The following is a 23,462-nucleotide window of genomic DNA, read 5'->3' on the forward strand; positions in this document are numbered from 1 at the left end:
TCTTTATTAGTCTTGCTAGCGGCCTATCGATTTTGTTGATCTTTTCAAAAAACCAGCTGCTGGATTCATTAATTTTTTGAAGGGTTTTTTGTGTCTCTATTTCCTTCAGTTCTGCTCTGATTTTAGTAAAAGTGACGGAGAGAATGGAACCAAGTTGGAAAACACTCTGCAGGAGATTATCCAGGAGAACTTCCCCAATCTAGCACGGCAGGCCAACATTCAGATTCAGGAAGTACAGAGAACGCCACAAAGATACTCCTCGAGAAGAGCAACTCCAAGACACATAATTGTCAGATTCACCAAAGTTGAAATGAAGGAAAAAATGTTAAAGGCAGCCAGAGAGAAAGGTCGGGTTACTCACAAAGGGAAGCCCATCAGACTAACAGCGGATCTCTCGGCAGAAACTCTACAAACCAGAAGAGAGTGGGGGCCAATATTCAACATTCTTAAAGAAAAGAATTTTCAACCCAGAATTTCATATCCAGCCAAACTAAGCTTCATAAGTGAAGGAGAAAGAAAATACTTTATAGACAAGCAAATGCTGAGAGATTTTGTCACCACCAGGCCTGCCCTAAAAGACCTCCTGAAGGAAGCACTAAATATGGAAAGGAACAACCGGTATCAACCACTGCAAACACATGGCAAAATGTAAAGACCATCAAGGCTAGGAAGAAAACTGCATCAACTAACAAGCAAAATAACCACCTAACATCATAATGACAGGACCAAATACACACATAACAATATTAACTTTAAATGTAAATGGGCTAAATGTGCCAATTAAAAGACACAGATTGGCAAATTGGATAAAGAGTCAAGACCCATCAGTGTGCTGTATTCAGGAAACCCATCTCACGTGCAGAGACACACATAGGCTCAAAACAAAGGGATGGAGGAAGATCTACCAAGCAAATGGAAAACAAAAAAAGGCAGAGGTTGCAATCCTAGTATCTGATAAAACAGACTTTAAACTAACAAAGATCAAAAGAGACAAAGAAGGCCATTACATAATGGTAAAGGGATCAATTCAACAAGAGCAGCTAACTATCCTAAACATATATGCATCCAATACAGGAGCACCCAGATTCATAAAGCAAGTCCTTAGTGACCTACAAAGAGACTTAGACTCCCACACAATAATAATGGGAGACTTTAACACCCCACTGTCAACATTAGACAGATCAACGAGACAGAAGGTTAACAAGGATACCCAGGAACTGAACTCAGCTCTGCAGCAAGCAGACCTAATAGACATCTACAGAAGTCTCCATCCCAAATCAACAGAATATACATTTTTTTCAGCACCACACCTATTCCAAAATTTACCACATAGTTGGAAGTAAAGCACTCCTCAGCAAATGTAAAAGATCAGAAATTATAACAAACTGTCTCTCAGATCACAGTGCAATCAAACTAGAACTCAGGATTCAGGAACTCACTCAAAACCGCTCAACTACGTGGAAACTGAACAACCTGCTCCTGAATGACTACTGGGTACATAACGAAATGAAAGCAGAAATAAAGATGTTTTTGAAACCAACGAGAACAAAGACACAACATATCAGAATCTCTGGGACACATTCAAAGCAGTATGTAGAGGGAAATTTATAACACTAAATGCCCACAAGAGAAAGCAGGAAAGATCCAAAATCGACACCCTAACATCACAATTAAAAGAACTAGAAAAGCAAGAGCAAACACATTCAAAAGCTAGCAGAAGGCAAGAAATAACTAAAATCCCCTAGACTTCTAATCTTCTCCAGAAGACACTTAATCTTTACCACAGATTTCCTATACTCACTTCTGACATCTAATCAATACAGCCATGGCAATCACCAATCACAACGTTGCCCTGCTGAAGTTCGGTCAATAGCTGGCTTCACTGGCCACTCTGCTTTATATAATTGCCCCTTCATGGGCTTGAACTAAGTTAACAGGTATCATTTTAAGTGACAGTCTTTCTCAAAATATAATACTGCATTCCCTCCAAAAAACATATTGTGGCCAGGTGCGGTGGCTCACACCTATAATGCCAGCAATTTGGGAGGCTGAGGCAGGCAGACCACTTGAGCTCAGGAGTTCAAGACCAGCCTGGGCAACATGGCAAAACCCAGTCTCTACAAGAAATAAAGAAATTAGCAGCAGCGTGGTGGTGTACGCCTGTAGTCCCAGCTACTTGGGAGGCTGAGGCAGGAGAATTGCTTGAGCCTGGGAAGCGGAGGCTGCAGTGAGCCAAGATCACACCATTGCACTCCAGCCTGGAGTGAAACCATGTCTCAACATCCCCCCACCAAAAACCCAAAAAACCATATTGTAACAAAGGCCAAATGTCACCTCATGATCAAGGCACCAGCGTCTGAGCTACCCAGTACTCCAGCTACTTTTTTTTAACCTCAGGGTGTCAATATATGCTGAAAGTAGAGCCTGGATTCCAGAATCCAACTGCCTGGGCTCACATCCTGGCCACCCTGCTCACTGCCTCTGCTATATGAAAACCCCCTTCTGCCTCAGTTCCCTCATCTGCACAGTGAGGACCACAACAGTAAATAACATACAGGTTGAAGATTAAATGTTTATACATACATAAATTCTTAGACCAGGACCTGCTATGTAGGATAATTTTTTTTTTTTTTAAATGTATTACTGCTGTTGCTCTGCCTGGCACATTCTTTGTCTGGCTCTTTGAAAAATTGGTCATAGGTAAGACATCGCCTAAAAGAGGCCTTCTCTGTTTAGAATAAGCTTCTTCCCTACTGCCGGGTTACTGCTTCCTTTATATACATGTGTAACGATTTGTTTACTTGTCTTTCTCTGTCTCTCCCTCTAGACAGTAAGCTCCAGTGATGGCAGAGACCGTGACTATCTTGTTTTTCATTATATTTCCAGTGCCTAAAACACAATGGAACTACAGTAAATTTGTGTTGTAGTAGTAAGATAGTATTTTTGTTATACAGTATATCTTCTTTTTTACAGTAGTTAATACATCTCAATTAAGTAAAATATTTATAGGATAGATGACTAAAATTTTACTTTTTATTTCAGCAAGCCCGTAAGAGAAAAAAAGAAAATCCCCCCATGGTCAGAAGGACTCCTGGGACAGGAAAAATGAATCTTTTGTAGGAAGCTGGCTGTGGACTTTTCAGGCATATAAACACTTTAGTCCTCACCTACTTTTTGCCACATGAAGAGTAATTTAGTCAGAAGACTGCCAAGCCTGATATTTCTACAATAGTTACTGGCTTCAACAATGCTAAGATTATTAATGCAAATTAAGGTCTAAGAAAAATCCTTCAGTTAGCTCTTTTACAGTCTCCCTCCACACTACAAACATCATTTCAACCTATCTGACTTTTTTTCTGCTTTCCCATAATAGCCTGTATAAGGATAGAAATGTTTATATGTCTTTCTAATGGGTAATAACCATCAAAGGGCAAATACATTTCAATGCTAGGCAATTGCAGAAAACCTTTTGCCTTTGAGTTTTAACTTTCTCAAATGCAACATATTCTGCAAAAAAAACCCTTAATACTACTTTGTTAATTTACAGAGGTAAATTCTACAAATTCTATTAAAGTAACAAAAAAGCATAAAATATTTTTGAGTAAAACTGTCATGAGTAAAGATATTCTATATCTAATATACCAAGTCACAATTAATTTTCAAGTATACTACACTATAAAACCTTTTATTAATTCTTTTATCGGCCGGGCGCAGTAGCTCACGCCTGTAATCCCGGCACTTTGGGAGGCCGAGGTGGGTGGATCATCTGAGGATGGGAGTTAGAGACCAACCTGGCCAACATGCTGAAACTCCATCTCTACTAAAAATACAAAAATTAGCTGGGTGTGGTGGTGCACACCTGTAGTCCCAGCTACTAGGGTGGCTGAGGCAGATGATCGTTTGAACCCAGAAGGCAGAGGTTGCAGTGAGCTAAGATTGTGCTACTGCACTCCAGCCTGGACAACAGAGCAAGACCCTGTCTCAAAAAAATAAAAAATAGGCCAGGCACGGTGGCTCATACCTGTAATCCCAACACTTTGGGAGGCCGAGGCAGGAGGATCACCTGAGGTCAGGAGTTCAAGACCAGCCTGGCCAACATGGCAAAACCCTGTCTCTACTAAAAGTACAAAAATTAGCTGGGTGTGGTGGGGAGTGCCTGTAATCCCAGCTACTCAGGAGACTAAGGCAGGAGAATTGCTTGAACCCAGAAGGCAGAAGTTGCAGTGAGCCAAGATCGCGCCGCTGCACTCCAGCCTGGACAACAAGAGCAAGACTTCATCTCAAAATAAAAAAATAAAAAAATAAAAATTCTTCTATCTACTTTTACATTGTTAGGTGAAAAGCAACAAAAAAGGTTAAACATAAAATCTCCCACTTACAGTTTTTTACTAATAAAGAATAATTCTATACCTTTGGAGCATATCCATTATTGACTGAATCCATTTCTTCTGACAGTCAGGAATTAAGGTCTGTGAGTTTGTTATTCCTGTATCAACAACACACGTTCCCGGAGCCAAAAAGAAATTATGTTCTTCTTCATTCTCTTCTGTTATCAACCTAGCTTCCCCACCTCCAAAGACAACTGCGGAACTCAATTTCTTATGCTAAAAATGGAAGGAAACATTTTTAAAAGTAAAATGTAATAATTTCTTGAACACATTCTTATAAGAATTTGATTTGGGAAACATAGAAGTACAATTCAAGAAGACTTGGTGCTACTTCTTGAGTAGGTAATTTCAGCTTCCACTTTGAGAAAGTCCCTAGTTCAACAGGTCTCTGCAGCCCTGGAACTGTTACACTCTCTGTGGTTCCTCATCACACTTCCTAACAGCACTCTAACTCTGGGCTTATCTGCATTTCTCCACTACAACATAAACTCTTGGAAACCCCATTTTGGCACACAGAACATATTCAACAGATTTAACTTCTTTAGTTAGCTTACTAACTAAAGAGGTTTAGCTTACTAACTAAAGAAGTTAAAACTAAGTTTCCTGTCCTCCTCACTTGCATATTTATGAATAGGCCAATTATCACAGATTTTAAGAAACCCTGTAATCACAGCCATGATCACTGGGCAGGTCTGGTGCCTGGGCTGTTTTTTATTCTATTTCACACTTTTACACAAAATCCCAAAATGAAATACGTTAACAACTACTGATAAGAGTTAATAACGTACCCTAGTTGGTAATGTATTCTTTAGGAAAATTTAGCTTATAACATAATTACCTGTTTGGCATTCAAAAATATAAATGTTTTCCCTTTGAAGATCTGTTTTCTTTCCTGTCGTCCTGACAGATCAACATTTTTACTTCCAATAGACGGTTCATCAAGAGGTGGGTAAAAACTGTAAAAATAATTAAAGTATATTCTAATTACATACTACTATGTTTGCTATTAAATTTGTAAATGGAGTAACTATCTGACACTCAAAAGGCGTAATTTCCATAATACCTTTATAGTATTTTTTTTTAAGTAAGAATTTTATCTGGGACAAAATGACAAAAAGCATCTAATCGTGTTTTCTAGAAATATGGTGGCAGGTGACACAAAGAAGAGCTAGAATTGATCATTAATATCTCAAAATAAATAATCCAAGGTTGACAATCATAACAAGATGAACATTAAACACACATGACTCAAACAAGGTATCTGAATTACAAAAGTTTCAGAGAAACATCATCCATAAAGATCAAATTCTATTAGCATCTTGTGTTTACTTAGGAGCAAATATCTATTAAAACGCTCATGTTTCAATTCTACTCGCACAATCTATTCTGAGTGTTTTGTTAGAGATCTCTTTGGAGAAGTTCAGGAAATTTTTAAAATGACATTATTTACTCAGTTTAAATAAAATTTCCAAAACAAGACTAAAGAATATAATGTTTTAGCTCTTTAATGCTATAAGAACATCTTAATCATCCATGAAAATAAAGGAAAATAAGAAATGGAGAAATATCAACAGATAATTCTTAAGCCTCTCATCAGTCTAGAGTTTCAACTTCCTGTATAATCAGATCTTTTGCTACAGCTGTTCATAACTGACTGGCATTTCAACTTGTCTCTCTTCCTTTCAGTAAAAATTACTAACCCATGATGATGATGATAAGGGGACAATGTAGGGAGGGAGAAATTCACAACCTGGACGATCAGTCACAAATCAAGAGTTAACTATCTGCAGAGATCAACATCCAACGTGGTAAAAATACTGCAGTCATTAAGAGTCACCATCCAGTACTTTAGAACTGATTACCTTACATCTTTCCCCTGGACTTCTCCTTGGAAACATACATATTTCATAAAGTAAAGCTAAGTTATGATTGAAGAGTTACAATACTTTAAAATTTTTTTGATAACTGATGCATGTATTTTAATTTCACTACAATAGATGCTGTAAGTCTATTTTAAAGCAATGATTTCTGGAAGCTGCAATCTCAAAAGAGTTATCTGCAGGCAAGAGCAGACTCACTTGGCAGGACAGAATGCAGGCCACTGTGTTAGTTATGGTTTTTCTGAACAACCAACTTTAAAATTCTATTTATTTTACTTTTAAAATATACAGAGAACAGTGGAAACTATTTTAACTGTTAACAAAAACTAAATCTACAATAAGAGCACTGGAAAGTTAGTAGACATTCGGACACATAAAAAGGATCAATTTTAATATCTCTTTGAATCCTTTTTATCCTTTATGTCTTAATAAATATTCCCCCATAACTTATACTTCTTTTTTAGTGTAAAAGCCAACTAATGCTTTACTTATATACAAATAACTAGTTTACCAATTAGGCCACACAATAATGTAACAACACTAGGACAGATTACAGAGCCAGTTACAGACAAAAACAGTAAGGAAATGTTTAACACATATGACTGTGTGTTATAGTCATACATGACTATAAAACTATGACTGAGTAGATGTGAGATTCTTCCTGCTTTCCCAAAACACTAAAGTTGAATGATTTTTAAATTATCTACAGCTTTATAGTATTCACACTGTCATTCTTAATTATGCCATAGATAACAGTTTACAGTAGCCAGGGAGCAGCTAACTGTAGCTTAGTTCAATGAAGTTGAGCCAGGTTCCTAAACATATGTGTATGGTAGCCTGTTAGGCCTCTCTAATGGCTCTACCAGAATTCTAACTTTATTAGTGTGATTCTTTAACAGCTGGTTCCTCCACTAAGTGCCATGAGGGCAGAAACTGTAACTTTTTTTGGCTCATCATTATATCCACAAGTCTATCTTGCCTGCTTCACTGTAGGCATTCAATACATATTTAGAAATAAACTGACATTAAAAAATATAAATAAAAATTCAACCTAATAATTTAAAAGTGAATAAAAAGTATAAACATCCTTCAATTCCCTCAAGTATAGATTTAAGTATTAAAATTCTAGAACTTGAACAATGTATTTTGGTTTTGTTTTGAGAACACTGATAAATTTGAGCCCCAATACTTGGTAAGATCAATCTTGAACAAAAAAATACAAAACTGTATTATCTAGAAGATAACCAAATGCTGGCTATGACTCCAACATGGGTTATCCTTAGTAATACATACATTTGATATATGATAGATACATTCATACATAGATAATTGATAATACAGTGATCAAAAAACACTATCTTCTAGAATTTCAAATACGTACATAAGCCTTTTTCTCTTTACCAGTGTAATGATGAGAACAAGAAAGAAGAGACTAGTGATGAATGTGAAGAGATCATTAAAAATCACTACTTCTGAAGCATTACATTCTAGAAGTTTTAAAGCATTTCTGACACTCTAAGTAATTTAATAAACTAGTACAAAAACTGGAAAATAGGAAAGTAACCTGTCAGAGACCTAGGCTAGAGGCATATTGACTGAATATAACAATACTACAAATATAAAGTGATCTCCAATTCCTATCATTAAAAAATTAAAATGTTTTGGGTTCGTTTATACAGAAACTTCAAGAGCTACAAATAATTATGTTTTATTACATAGTAACTGGTACATATTATGAATCATACATTCTATAAAATGATATTAATCTAGAAATTTTGCTTTTTCCCATTCACATTTTCTATTTAAATTCTTTACATGATTTTCAATAAATTTCATCTAACCTACAGTATATCATTTTCACTTCTGTACGAAGATTTTGCAAATACAGAATTTTTCTGAATCCATGTATAATTCTGGCTCTAGAAACTCTATCCCAAGCCACACATACTTATTTGTCCAATATCTGGACAGCTGTTTATTTCATTAGTCCTGCAGGCATATGTTCACAATTTCTAGAACCATTTACTATATGGCTTTTTCTTTTTTTTTTGGTGATCTTGAAAAGGCTAGACTGCAGTGACATCCACAATTTGCAAATGTGAGGTTCCATCTCCTGAAAAAAATTACTAATACTAGTCATATTTCTTACCTTCGATTTAAATTAACTATGTAAGGTGACTTCTATAAGCTTCCTACACTGTCAAACTTTCATTTACTGAGATTATTTCAGGCCAATGTGTCTGTTGGGTCTGAGATTTGATTACCAGCTGGTAAGTTAACCTGTTCTGTTTCATGGATGCTGGCAGAAGACAAACACTCCTGAGTCACAGCAAAGCAAGCAGCATGAGCCCCAGTATGTTTGCTGCAGGTCTCCTCTCTAACCAAGTCCCATAGGGAAGACGTAGAGGGTACATACAGCGAAAGGTACATACAGTAGTGTGTGTTACAGGAGAGAGAACACTGAACTTGGGAAACCACCGGTATTATAACAAGCTTTAAACAAGCCTACATTTTGTCACAGGAAGGAAACATTACTCCATCCCTCGAGGTTTCTCACTGCAAACATACCCTTGAGAAATGGTCTGTGTAAAGGAGGGTCAAGGCTTTGCATTCTTTGCCTATTCAGCAAATTGTTTATGAATGCAAGGGACCCATGGAGGACTCCATCTCTCAAGAGTGTCTCACTAAAACAATACTTGTTGTTTGAAATAATTAATACACCATCCTACAACATGAGAGACTTTGTAAAACTCAAATAAAAGCCAACTCCCCCTCCTTTCTAGGGGATAATCTCCTTACATTTAGACATACAAATCTCCTCCATTAGAGCACAGATTATTGAAATTAAACACTCCTTTTAAATGTGTTCTTCTAAAAATGACTTCATCTACTTCACTACTTTGATGACAGTCAAGGAAAATGAGATATTGCAAATCATTTCATCTACATGAAGTTATAACTGTCATATCCTGTTTCTTGGTAACAGTGCAAAGATGTAGACATAGCTGTACTAAATAGGACTGTACACTTTATTGGAAAAAATATTATAGTATGCCTCCTAATTTAAATCCAGGACTAGCAGTCATGCTTTTTTGGAACATTAGAGGTACTTATGTAATCAAAGGAGTCACCACAATTTATTTCATATCCTTTTCGTAACCCATTCCTTCTATTAACGTTTACAAATTGAATCTTTTTTCTGCTAATTGAGTACTCAGACAAATGAGCCTTCAACAAGCACATCAAAATGGATCCAGATAGGTATAGGACTCTATTAAGGCAAATAACTAAATATATTTAAAAACTGTATTACCAATTGCCATCATCAAATATGGGTTAATAGGATAAATAACCTGTCCTAGTTAACACCAAATTAGGAGGTATTCAACAATCTTATGGTAGGGATGTTGTATAGTCATCATCTACATTGATACAATCAAAAATTAAATCTAGAAAAAGATTATGTTGAACTTGGTCAAAAACACCCTTAGGTTAAACACAACTGACAATGTGAACAAAAAGAGGAATCAACGACTAATTCTAAAAACTCCAAGACCACGAAATATATCTACTAGTAGTGAAAACTTATCAGACTCCTCTACCCTCAAGTATAATCTAGAATTAAGAATAGTTCATTATTTGCAGCTAGAGTCATTATTTACAAGATTTATGTACTTCCTCAGGGAGGTTCATCAAGAGGCTTCAGGGAAATATGTGATGCTGTTAAAATACTATGCAAGTTTGTAGTTATGTCGGTGAAGTTTCTTGAGGTGAGACCAGTGCTTTCATCTTTTTTTTTTTTTGAGTCACCCAGGCTGGAGTGCAGTGGTGGGATCTCGGCTCACTGCAACCTCCACTTCCTGGATTCAAGGGATTCTTACACGTCAGTCTTCCAAGTAGCTGGGATTACAGGCACCTGCCACCACACCCAGCTAATTTTGTATTTTTAGTAGAGACAGGGTATCACCATGTTGGTCCCGCTGGTCTCGAACTCCTGACCCCAAGTGATCTGCCTACCTTGGCCTCCCGAAGTGCCAGGATTACAGGCATGAGCCACCAGGGCTGGCCTGCTTTCATATTTGCAGGAGTTCAGTCAGGGTGGTGGGAAAAAATGGAGAAAGATGCAAACCTTGGAAGGCAAGACGGTTTTACATCAGTTTCGGAATAGGATTTGGCTGAAGGCAGCCAGATTCTTTTATACAGTGCCTGAAAGCTTAGGTTAGATAACAAGGGATGTTAAGAAACTGATCTAGATAAGTTACTTAGCTTAGAACCTGGCCTTTAATCATTGGTAGGACTGCTCTCTCCGGGGAGGGGAACCATGTTAATTATCCACAAGTGTGTTGACTCAAAGCCTTTGTCATTAAATCTATACTGAATAAATGACCACAGCAACAGCTAGTCGGGGCCACCGCTGCTAACTCTTTACAGCACCCTCCTCTGTGTCTGTGGGTGGCCCAGCCCCCTAGCTCGCTCTTTCACTGGATACCTGTGTTTGAGTGCATTTGTTCATCTGTCACTGGGTCAGGGTCTGCACGTCAGACCTGGCACATATTGAGGGGTCTTGGACTCAAAAAATGTTAAGAATCCTCTTTTTTAAAATCTGAGTACATTTTTCCAGAGTCCAAATATATCGCATTATCTGCCAACTGGAGTATAAAATACAAAAAAACTTCCCAGATAAAAATTATAAACAAAGAGAAAAACCTGATTTTTGATTACTTTTAAAAGCAGACAGCTGTTATCAGGTATTAAACAGTCCCTAAAAAACTAACATTAAGCCAAATAGCTTACAGCAGCTCAAAATATATTAAAATTAGTAATAAAATTCCTAACTGGCATAACATTTAAATTTTCTTTTTTTAATGTTACTTTAAGTTCTGGGATACGTGTGCAGAACATGCAGATTTGTTATATAGGTATCCATGTGCCATGGTGGTCTGCTGCACCTACCAACCTGTCGTCTAGGTTTTAAGACCCACATGCATTAGGTATTTGTCCTAATGCTCTCCCTCCCCTTGTCCCCCACCCCCAAGCAGGCCCCGGTATGTTATGCTCCCTTCCCTGTGGCCATGTGTTCTCATTGTTCCAACTCCCACTTATGAGTGAGAACATACGGTGTTTGGTTTTCTGTTCCTGTGTTAGTTTGCTGAGAATGATGGTTTCCAGCTTCATCCATGTCCCTGCAAAAGACATGAACTCATTCTCTTTTATGGCTGCATAGTATTCCATGGTGTATATGTGCATGCGTATGGACATATACCCAGTCTATCATTGATGGGCATTTTGGTTGGTTCCAAGTCTTTGCTGTTGTTAATAGTGCTGCAATAAACATATGTGTGCATGTGTCTTCACAGTGGAATGATTTTTAATCCTTTGGGTATATACCCAGTAATGAGATTGCTGGGTCAATTGGTATTTCTGGTTCTAGATCCTTAAGGAATCACCACACTGTCTTCCACAATGGTTGAACTAATTTACACCTCCACCAACAGTGTAAAAGCATTCTTATTTCTCCCCAGCCTTGCCAGCATCTGTTGTTTCCTGACTTTTTAACTCAGCTAGGTAGGTATTAGTCTCAATTTTGCAATGAGTAACTGGAGCTCAGAAAAACTAAGCTCCATTCCCAAAGCTATGGTGCTGTTAATATTCTGGACTATGTGGCTCCCAAAGAGGGCTGCTGCACCACACAATTCCAGAGCTAACTGTGGCGTGATGCCTGGAACTGACATATGTGCTCTTCTGACCATGACGTTACCTCAGTGCCATTTACTGTCTTTCCATTTTTTTCTTTAAATATTAGCACATATTTAACATTTGTTTCAGAGATACAGAATAACCAACAAAGAAATTTGGGGAAGTCTTTCTTTACGTACTAACAAAAAACCTTCCATTAACAATACCGAACTATAACACAGCAACTATTACATCCTGAAACAAGCATTAAAGAGGGAATTAACCTAAATAAAAATCAATGCTATCATATATTATAAGTGACATCTTGTTATATTTAAAATACATAATATACCTTTCAATTTGTGGAAGCTGCTTCTTGGACTGAACTGCTTTCAGGAATTCAGTAAAATATTCTGGCTTTACAATTGGACGTCCACAAATGAGTGCACATATTGTCTAAAATGAAGAAAATGTGATTATATATATTCACATGCTAGCATTTTTTAAAGAAAAGTTTTAAGTTATAAACTACAAAGAGGCTGTTTACATCCATAAAAAATAATCTTTTCCCTTTCATCTCTCTAAATTTATAAAGAAGCCACAATCTATAAAATAGAAGTCGGTCTTTGGTCACTGCATTATTTTAGAACATAAATCACAATATAATCACTCAATTATAAGAAGTCACCAATTATAATACTAATTTTTAAAACTGCTTTTTTCGAAAGGGTGGAACAACATAAAATAAAAGTCAATTTTAAAATGCATTCCACTTTCGAAGACATTAAAATGTTAAAAATATATTTCAGAATTGAGGAAACGTAACATATCTGCTGCAGGGAAGACAATATTAGGAGATGAACATGAGCTATTCTTACACTAACTGTCTTTCAAAAAGATTCTAACTACGCAATAAACCCTTTTTGAGAAAGTAAATAAAGAAATAATTTTGGTAAAAGCACAAAATAAGTACATATAAAGTGGAAAAAAAAGAACTTAAACTCCCATGTGAATTAAGCTATAAGCCTCAAATATGATACATCCAAAAAATACGACAAACGTTAGAAAATGCTACAGTGGGCAATGAAAATAAGATTCAGAATAATATAAATATGCTTTTTTATTTTTGAGACAGGGTCTCGCTCTGTTGTCCAGGCTGGACTGCAGTGGCGCAATCCTGGTTCACTGCAGCCTCAACCTGCTGGGCTCAAGCAATCCTCCTGTCTCAGCCTCCTGAGTAGCTGGGACTACAGGCACATGCCACCATACCCAGCTAATTTTTAAAATTTTTTGTAGAGATGGAGTCTCACTATGTTGCCCAGGCTGGTCTCAGATTCCTGGGCTCAAGCAATCCTCCCGCCTCGGCATCCCAAAGTGCTGGGATTACAGACACAAGCCACTGCACCCAGCCATGAATATGCTTTCAATAACACAGGGTATTTTATTGTCTATATAGGTGCAAGCAGATTTAGATTGTCTCTCAAGAATGGAACCTGAAAGATACCACCTTCCAAAGTGAAAGAAATAAACTAGCATGAACCAGTAATGTGCAAATCAACACTGTATTGGGTAAACTCTAATACATGTGACTTGGGAAATTAATTGGTCCATGCCTCAGTTTACACTTCAGAAAATAAAAGTTGAACTGAAGGCTTTTTTTGTTGTTGTTGTTCTTGTCGTTTTTTTAAGTAGCTAATAGTAAGAATAAATGGTCTTTAAATTCCTTTTTGGCTCTAACATTCAATGATTTAAAAACTATAAGCTAACTGTACTTTCAGGAAATTTACCAAAAAAATAATATAACAACAAGGTTTTCTATTTTGGCATATGAATGACCAGGAATTTTTTTTAACAAATTACTCCGTAAACCATGTTGGTGTGTGTAATGGAGCAATTCACAAGGTGGTCATCAGGATCCCACTTGCTGGAAGTGTCCAGGTCTGTCACAGATGTAGTAAAATATCTCTCAAGACAATTTAACTACCTTTGATTGTATTTCACACCAACCAAGCCAGTGTATGATTACCTACTCTATTTCTTAAGTAATATCTTAAAGAGGACTGTGCTAGCGTCCACACTTAAATATTCTGGTAAAGGTGCATCCCTACTGAAAACCATAAATGGACACTTTGATTTGTAAACCTACTATTTGTGAGTTTATATGCATATATTAGTACTCTGGAGGCTAATCACACTGCTGAATTTATAAAACCACTTTCATAAACTTGTAAAAATAAAAAAACCCTTGATTACAGACAACCCCACCAAAGTACAAGTTGAGTTCCAGCTGAGTGGCAAGCCTTTCTCCATGATAACTCTTTAGCTATAAAACATAATTCTAGTTTAATTATATTAAATACTAAAGGAGTTTTAACAAAGGAATCTAAGTATTTGTGGCTTTTTACTATAGATATTAACCTAAAAGGATCTCACAAATCTATAGGTCAACAACCTGTTTAAAAGGAGATGAACCACCTGGAGATTGGAGAAAGACAACTTGGTAGAAGAGACATGAGATGCTAGCTTTGAAGACTGGCAGTTAATCTCTAGTTGCGTTGTGTTAAGACTGAAAACACAAACTATGCACTGTCATAACCTTCTTGGTGGAAGGACAACAGAATCGCTTTTTAAAATGCTAAACAAAATCTGAAATATAATCTTAGTTGCTTTTGGCTTGTCTCAGATAATAAACAGGTTATCTGAAAAGCCACTCAAGCCTAAATGGTATACAAAGGGATGGAGTGGGTATATATAAATCTACAACTAACAGTTCTGATAGTTTTAAAGTAATTTTTAAAAAAAATCTGTGTATAGTGGGTAAGCTTAAATTCAAATAACTTATTTTAACATAAGAACAAGACATTCAACCTACTTTAATGGTAACTTTCACTGATACCATGACAAGGTGAGTGCATTCTTCTGTCCAATTGTTTACAGTAAATCCTCCAAGTTGCAATATAGCTTGATTTAAAGCAGTTTTCCCAGAGACATCTAAACAAGAAGAGCATGCAACCAACGGCTCATACTCTATTCTGTAAATGAGAATAAGTTAAATAAAGTTATAGTATCAGAGTTGCAGAGATGGCAACTTTTAGTACTTTAAAACTTTAAGCTCACATCATATACTGTTATCGTAACTTTTATTTATTGTTACCCTTTGTAACCTATGAAATTATCAATTCCTCATCATTAAGCTTTGTAACCTAGAAAATTATCAAATCCTAAGTCTTGAGTCCAAATGAAGAAAAAACAATGACCAAAAGTTAACATTATACCTTCACCAATGAGGAATCGAAGAAATGTAATTTCCCATGAAGTCCCTCAGGGCCCACTCAAACTCTCATCACCGTGATGTACAAAATGCACTCACCACCCATGGCACAGAGTCCAATACTGTGCTAAGCAGGAACTAAATTATACTGTTTTAAATTCAGTAATCAGAAATATCATTTTCCTTTAGGATTTGGCTGAAATAAAGCTGTCCATTTTAAAATCAATTTAAAAATGTCTTACCTGAATTTACTTTCAAACACTCCAAAAGTAATACTATCCCCCGACTTCAAAGTTCGGGAAAAGCCATTCTGCATTTTTTCCTCATTAACAAAGGTACCATACTTAGAATTATCTTTTAATGTCAATACAGGGATTTCATCTGTTTGACTCTGAAAAGTTAGCAAATAATTTAAAGTCTTTTACCACTCAGTACATTCACTTCTCAGAGAAAAAGATTTCAAAAGAAAAGACAATAGGCAGGTGGCTAACCTCCCAACACAGCAGACAACAATTACCGCTTTGGTTGCCTCGAGAGGAAGACCATTCAACCAACAATTCATATTTCCCCTTAGGGAAGTTTCTTAACCCAGGATTACCCCTCCTAGAACACACATGTTCTTTATTTGTGTAAGTCAGTGGGGATTCTCCTGAACCCTCACACGCATTTGAGAATTTTTTGCTTTGGTGCAGTCTATTTAAAACATGACAATTTCATTCCTAGATCTTTTTTTGTTTGTTTTACAGTATCAAAACCACATTGTAAAAATTAGTCCCATGAGAATACGAGGTTATAGGCTAGTGTTTCTGACTTACAGTAACAATTTTACTTTTTCTGTAGAAATTTCAATAATGTTTTTCTATACCTAAAAGAATAGAAACAAAACCTAAATAAAACTGAACAAATTCAGATCGCATATAAGCAATCTTTGATTAAAATAATGGCCTATCTTTCTTATTACCACCAGCGTTATCATGAGTACAAATATTTATGAATTTTTTTTAGCACTTTTATCACCCAAGGTTATGATCAAAACAAACTGAAAGCCATTTAAAGGAGCTGTGGGGCATAAGTAAGCATTTCCCTAATGAAACAAATCAATTCCCATTGCAAAAACTTGTATTATATGAGAAATGCCCATTTCCACACAGCTACATAACCTCTTTAAGAGCCAGAGTCATGAAGGTCTGTTCATTGTTCTATTCCCAGGGTTGGCACAGTTACTGACACATAAAAACACATTACTGCTAATGGCAAAAACAGCAATTACTTTTGCACCAAACTAACAGTAAACAATAAATGTTTAGTAAGCAAATAAAAATAAATATGTCCTACTTCCTCTGAGTTTCTAACTGAAACAAAGAGTAAATTACTGAAATAGAAACTTCAAATCTCAAAATGAACAAATACCACTGGTACCACTGCCACAATATAAGTAATTTTGTTAACATTAAAAAAGTCTACACAGCTCTATAAAATGACAAATCCTGTGAACTCTCTCTCACATACACACCAAGAGAATATTTTGTGATTTCAACCCCCTTACTGGAAACTAGTGAAATAAAATTAGTAACATACCAGGTTGGTTACAGAAAAGTTAGCAGTTAACACAGCATGATTTCGGCTGATCGACTGATCCTTTTCAATTAGAATGGCACAGTTTTTCCTTCCAACAACGTACTCAACGCCAGTCAAAAGTCTGTATGGTTCTCCTGAGATAAATTTTTTTTTAAAAAAGATAAGTTGATAGACACACATGTACATGAACACACACATACATGTAAGTGTATATGATACAGGTATGACAAATATTAAACAAAACACCTTTATTTTGTTATTCAAATGTTAGTCAACGTTACATATGTCAAACTTGTGTTTTCAGTAAAGCGTCACCGAAGGCTACCAAAGGTTATCTAACTATGGTGTTTCAGGAGTAACAACAACAAAATTTAAAATACAATAAAAAAGAGAAAAAGAAAAAAAGGTTATCTAAATAGACAGAAGGCTACATCATTTTTATAAAGGGAAAGCAATGCTGAAAGGAGTCAATGTTCTCTCAAATTAACTTAAAAACTTAATGTATTACCTAGCAACAATCACAATATTATGTTTGGAACTTGACAAACAAAAATATCAGGAAACTATAAAAAAAGATACTCAGGCCTGTAATCCCAGCTACTTGGGAGGCTGAAGCAAGAGAAGTGCTTGAACTCAGGGGATGGAGGTTGCAGTGAGCCGACACAGTGCCACTGCACTCCAGCCTCGGTGACAGAGTGAGACTCCTTTCAAAAAAAAAAAAAAAAATCAAGAAAAATGTGAATATTATAGGAGCTTGCCCTACCAGACGGCAAAATATGCCGTAAAACTAAAAGTATGGTACTGGACCAGGAGTAAATAACACAGACCAATGCAACAAAGTCCTGACTAAGATGCACGCGTACGTTTTTTGAAATTTTGTTTTTATCTTAAAGATAGCATCTCCAATCAGTGGGAAAGGGTTATCAGTTTCTTTTAAAACTGCTGTAAATCATAAGTTGTTGGAGTAACAGTATACATATTGGAGACATGCAGAGTTGAGTCTGGGAGCATAATTTCGTTACCCGAGTTACCCGAGTGGCAGGGAGATTAGGGCAGATAAAGAGTAGGGAGTCCAGGAGAGCCAGGTCTCCAGGGACGCCTTGACCTGTGAGTCTTTACAGCATAAAATTTATTTAGTTTGGCGCTCTCCATACTCTCTTACCCTGCCAGTCCATTTAGTCTCTACATAGATCTTTGCCAATCATCAGGTAAACTTCCCGAAGACAAGACCCTTCACACCCACCACGGACAACCAATTAACATGTGATCACATTTCACACTGCGGGAAATGAAGGGGAAAAAATCGACTTTTCCCGTTGTTCTGATGACATTGTGGAAAAGGAGTCTGAAACAAAACTGAAAGTAAGCCTTTTCGTGGTAGTCATTTCCCCAAACTGTCCAGCAGTTCTTCACGTCCTGTGTGGCCCCCGTGTGGTCCGCCCATGCTAACTTCCTGCCGGGGGTTCCCACTAGGCGCGGGCTGCCGCTTACCCGCAGGCCATCCAGCCCGAGCGCTGCAACGGCGCGCGGGTGAGGCTGGGAGAGAGGGGGAGTCAGGAGAGGCGAGGAGGAGTGCCGCCAGGGGGCGCCGCAATCACCCCACCGCCCGCGCTGAATTCCAGCTCACAGCCGCCGCGCCGCCCGGGAAGAATACGCGCTTGCCATACAGCGTACTCGCCGCTTCTGCGACCGCTTCCGCAGCGTCCCCGGGCAGGAACGGACGCGACGCAGGAATCATCACCCGCAGGCCCTCCCCCGAGGCAGTCGCTACCGGGAAAATGGGCCCCGAGGCCTCCCTTCTGCCCTTACCTCCTGCCGGGCCCGCGGCGGGCAGCAGTTTCCACATCGGTCCGGCTGCTCAGGGCTGGGGCCGACGTGCAACCGCGTAACCGGGGCTGCTAGACGAGCGCGGATACGGCGCCTGCGGTCGGCACGGGCTCCGGGACGTGCGCGCTCCCGGGAGCCACGCAGGCTTCCTTGGATGAGGCGGGAGTGCGACTTGGGCGCGTGGCCGCCACCTGGTGGTTGGAAAAGGAACAGCACAATCTGTATTGAAATGTGCTGCGTTAAAAGGGTATGTTTCTAAGGTGTCGCTGAATGTAAGGTTACTACCTTTCCTGATTATGAACGAAAATAATTTTTAAAACTAACTCCAAAGCAACATAAGGAAAATTTTTAATTAAATGCATTAAAATACTGACCAGTTATGTAGTTTCGTGCGTTTGCAATTTCTTAAATTGCAGGTGTTCCTTTGGATTCTAGTAATGGTGATAATAATGATGAAGATAAGGATTTCACCTCGAAGTAAACTCATTATTTTTACTCTTTTCTAAGTTCAAATCAACTTGTCTTAACGTCTTTATTTCATAATGCCACACTTTCAGCTAATCACATGCTAAATACTGGGCAGTCTCCTGTATTTAATACCCTTCCTTTCCACTTCCACCTGTCTCAAGCTGGTTCAAGCTCTCCTCCTAATTCCAGTAGCTTCCCAACCCATCACCACCCACGTCCCACATAATGTAGTCTACATCCTGCGCACTACCAAATAAACATCTGACAGCACACTCCTGATCACATACATTTTGGCTTTCAAAAGCATTCTGTAATGGGGGGAAAAGTCACTTTAAAAAGGCTTGTTTAGGCCCAGCACCATGGCTTACGCCTTTAATCCCAGCAGTCTGGGAGGCCAAGATGGGAGGATCACTTGAGGCCAGGAGTTCAAGATCAGCATGGGCAACATGGCAAGACCCTGTCCTTCTAAAAAATTTTAAAATTAGCAGGGCTTGGTGGCATGCTCCTGTATTCCCAGCTATTCAGGAGGCTGAGGCAGAAGGATCACTTGAGCCCAGGAGTTCAATGCTGCAGTGAGCCATGATCATGCCACTGCACTCTAGCCTGGGCGATAGAGCAAGACCCTGTCTCAAAAAAAAAAAAAAAAGAAAAAAAGGCTGGTTTACCAACCTCTGTTATCATCATAGATGGAAACTCCTAAACACAATATTAGCAAATTGAATCAAGTAGTATTATAAAAAGAATAATCATAACTAAGTGGGATTTATCCAGAAACAAAAGGATGGGTTAACATTGGGGGAAAAAATAAATGTAATTCATCAGAATAATCTTAAATAGGAGAAAAATCATGATTATCTTGATAGTAGCAAAAAAATTGATAAAATTAAGCACCCATTTATGATACAAAAAACCTCTCTGCAAAGTAGGAATAGAGAAAACATCCATGATCTGATAAAGGATATTTACAAAAAAAACTACAGTTTACGTTATACTTAAGGTAAGTTATTGAACATCCCCATGACATCAGTAATGAAACAAGGATGTACATGCTCTTACCACTTATTTTCAGCATGGCTTTAGATGCTCTAGCCAATGCAATAAAGGAGAAAAAGTAACAAAAGACATTCAGATTGGAAAGGAAGAAGTAACAGTCATTATTCACAAATTACATGATTGCCTATATTGAAAATCAAAAAGACTGTTGGCACACTATTTTAATTAATAAATGAATTTAATAAGGTTCTGGATACACTATCTAGATACAAAATTTAATTGTATTCCTTTATTCCAGAAAATAAATAGAAAATTACATGTATAATTATAATGGCACCAAAATAATCAAGTGCTTGGTAATACATCGATCAAACTACATAATACAAAACATTATTGACTACGTAACATTATTGACAGAAAGTTTTAAAAGTCCTAAATAAATGCAAGGATAATGGATCATGTTCACAGATCGTTAAGATGTCATTTCCCCCAAAATTTCTTTATAGATTCAATGTAACTTCAGTAATCTCAAATGCTTTTTTTGAGTAGAAATGGATAAGCAGATTCTAACATTTATATGGAAATGCAAATGCCTAGAATAGCCAAGGCAATTTTGAAGAACAAAGCTGGAGTATTTAAATTATGAAGTACCAAGATCTATTATAAAGTTACAGTTATTAAGTCAGTGTTTGCTTGGTACAAGGATAGAAAACAGGCAAATGAGTCAGAATAGAGGGACCTAAAAAAAGTGGACACATAAGGTAATTTGATTTTTCGAAGGTGATTACAGGGCAACAAAGGAATGTCTCACGTGACCCCACCCCACCCCACAAATAAATGATCCCGTTTATTAACATGACACAGAAATGTGTTAACAACACAGGAAATGAAGACTGATTCCCCTAATTCATTTAGATGAATTAGAATTCATCTAAATTCCAGATGAATTCTAATTCATTTAGATGAATTAGAATTCATCTAAATTCCAGATGAATCATAATTTAAATATGAAAGTAAAATAATAAATATTAGTGGAAGAAAACATGATTTCAAAGTAGGCAGATCTTTCTTAAGTAGGACACACAAAAGTATGCTCTGCATCATAGAATCCCTAAATTTCACTGATTTAGTGAAGCATCAACATTTTGCAGGAATTTTCTTCCACACTCTGAAGTATACATATCTCACCAAGACCTCCAACCTGTTTGCCAAATCCTTGCTCATCCAATCTGGCGAGCATAATACCATCACTGTAGTAGAACAGTGGGATGTTCTGCAGCATGTCCAGACACTTCAGGTCTCTTGGGACTACATTATGATAGAGGTTAAGGAGATACAACTTAGCTCTGGGTCAACATTGCAAGTATTTTCTATTATTTGTTCTAATTAAATATGAGCACTTTTGGATTCTACTTTCCGATAAGGTTGGGGAAGCACATGTCATCATATCAATCACCCCAAACCTGTTGCCTGAGGTCATATTGCTCTGCTCTTGTAAAGATTTCACATCTGGTAGAGCAGCTCTAATTAGGATTATTACTTTGTTGATTGCAGTAGTCCAGCTGTTTATTCTCCAGGAACTGTCAGGCTTTTGTAGGTCAAGTATGATGAATTAAATGGAGATATAAAGGGAGCCAAAAAGAAAGCACTAATACCTATCATTCCCCTATATTGTTCTTGCTCACTGTCATGGCTGTACAATTTGAGGCTGCTCCCTGTTGGCCTTGCCCACGTTGATAGCTCTTACCCTATAGGCCAAGGAGCTGAGGTGGGTATTGTAAGAACTACCAAGGATGTTCATTTCAATTATATATTTGGGAACTAGGGAAATGACCACCACATAAGTCTGTGTTCAGTGGACCCACTATATGCCAGACCTGGACAAGGACTCCCTTAACTCTCTGGCTTCTGAATACCTCTGCTTTAACCAGGAGTCATAATATTTTGGGTTCATGGGTATCAATAATGATCATGTCCCACAGCCCTCCAAGTATTTGGGCATTCTCTTTTCCTCAGTGTATGATTTTCCAAGTGAATGGCTATAGGTCCCTTAAGGGAAAGACTGAGAGTAGGGTGGGGTCTGGGGAGGTCATTACCATGTATTCTTGCTATGGAATTGCAGGGTCCTTCTTACTGGCAGTCCTGCCTCTCCACCAGGCAATGGGTTCTGGATTGGTAAAGTGGCTCAAGTCAGGAAATTTGGAAAGAGAGTGTGACATTTTATTGAGGCTGCTGCTCTGAGTCTTGTGTCTTCCATTCTTGATACCCGTTCACTGAACAGATTGAGTTTACTCTTGGTTAACTGTCTTTCCCCATAGGGGTGCCTTATTCTATTAAGCATCTTTTAAGCTTGCTCTGGGTCAAGAGCTCTGCTGCCACTTCAATCTTGCCAATCAAGATAATTATACCATTCTGATGGTTAAGTACCACCAGCTGGCCTCTATTATTTCAGGATTCTATTATCCCCAGTCCTATCTGGGAACTCAATTCCATAACAGCATCTTTTATCATCAACCATGACCTACAGAGGAGACCTACCACTGAGCTTCTCAGTGATGCTGGTGCCCTTCTCACCAGAGAATTCCATGTCTCTTAATTTTGACATCTGGGGGGTTTCCAGCCTTATATAATATGGCCACTCTAGCATACCCATTTCCCTGAGCAGTTTGATCCCTACTTCTACCATCTGCCATGGCAGCTGTGGCATTTTTACTTCTCTTAGTGTGGGCCACCACTTTTCCACAAACTTCTAAAAGCCGTCATAGAAGCATGATAGCAATGTTTCCCAGAGTCCTTGCTAGAATGTTCGATCCTCTCTCCCTGGAGACTGCTCTCAAATCAATAAACTCTCTCTCATACAAATTTACTTTCCACTCTCCTCTTGTTCAGCATCCTCAGAAGGCAGTCCCATCAGTACTGTCTTGTTGCAGCTGTTGCATGTTGGCAGGGTTCTACAGCTCCTTCTGGGTAAAGCCACCTCCCTCCTTTATCAGGCCCAGTTCTTCCCTGCTGGGAAATACTATAACTTAGCCCAACTTATTGTCTGATTGCCAGGATGAAAGATGGTAGTGGCAGAGTGATGAAGGAAAACTGAGACCCCACAATTTCTATCTGTTGCTTGGTAACAACACAGGTCTAATAATCATATATACATATGATTATATGTATATATACACATACATATATATGTAATATCTATTACATATATTATATATTATACAATATATTACATGTAATATATTATATATAGTACGATATATTACATGTAACATATATATTATACGATATATTACATGTAATATATTATATATATTATATAATATATTACATGTAATATATCGTATTATATATAATACGATATATAATACGATATATATTAAT

The 23,462-nt window shown here is 37.6% G+C and overlaps 1 protein-coding gene across 4 annotated transcripts in view; it reads right to left on the reverse strand.

The window, feature by feature from the left end:
* Window positions 1-18,820, reverse strand: part of NBN (nibrin) — a 56,001-nt gene extending 37,181 nt beyond the window's left edge. For 3 of the 4 annotated variants that reach the window (XM_063668957.1, XM_054497889.2, XM_054497886.2), the window contains exons 1-7: window positions 18,603-18,795; window positions 16,794-16,927; window positions 15,458-15,606; window positions 14,817-14,976; window positions 12,297-12,400; window positions 5,227-5,344; window positions 4,411-4,604 (exon numbers count right to left, since the gene is read on the reverse strand). In XM_063668957.1, coding sequence (XP_063525027.1) covers window positions 4,411-4,604; window positions 5,227-5,344; window positions 12,297-12,400; window positions 14,817-14,976; window positions 15,458-15,606; window positions 16,794-16,927; window positions 18,603-18,639 — 896 coding nt within the window. In that variant the 5' untranslated portion in view covers window positions 18,640-18,795. Of the gene's footprint in view, window positions 1-4,410; window positions 4,605-5,226; window positions 5,345-12,296; window positions 12,401-14,816; window positions 14,977-15,457; window positions 15,607-16,793; window positions 16,928-18,602 lie in introns of all 4 variants that reach the window. The other variant, XM_054497887.2, reaches the window with a different exon arrangement.
* Window positions 18,821-23,462: the final 4,642 nt, after the last annotated feature.

This window comes from Pongo pygmaeus, chromosome 7 (assembly GCF_028885625.2).
Source record: "Pongo pygmaeus isolate AG05252 chromosome 7, NHGRI_mPonPyg2-v2.0_pri, whole genome shotgun sequence".
NCBI lineage: Eukaryota > Metazoa > Chordata > Mammalia > Primates > Hominidae > Pongo > Pongo pygmaeus.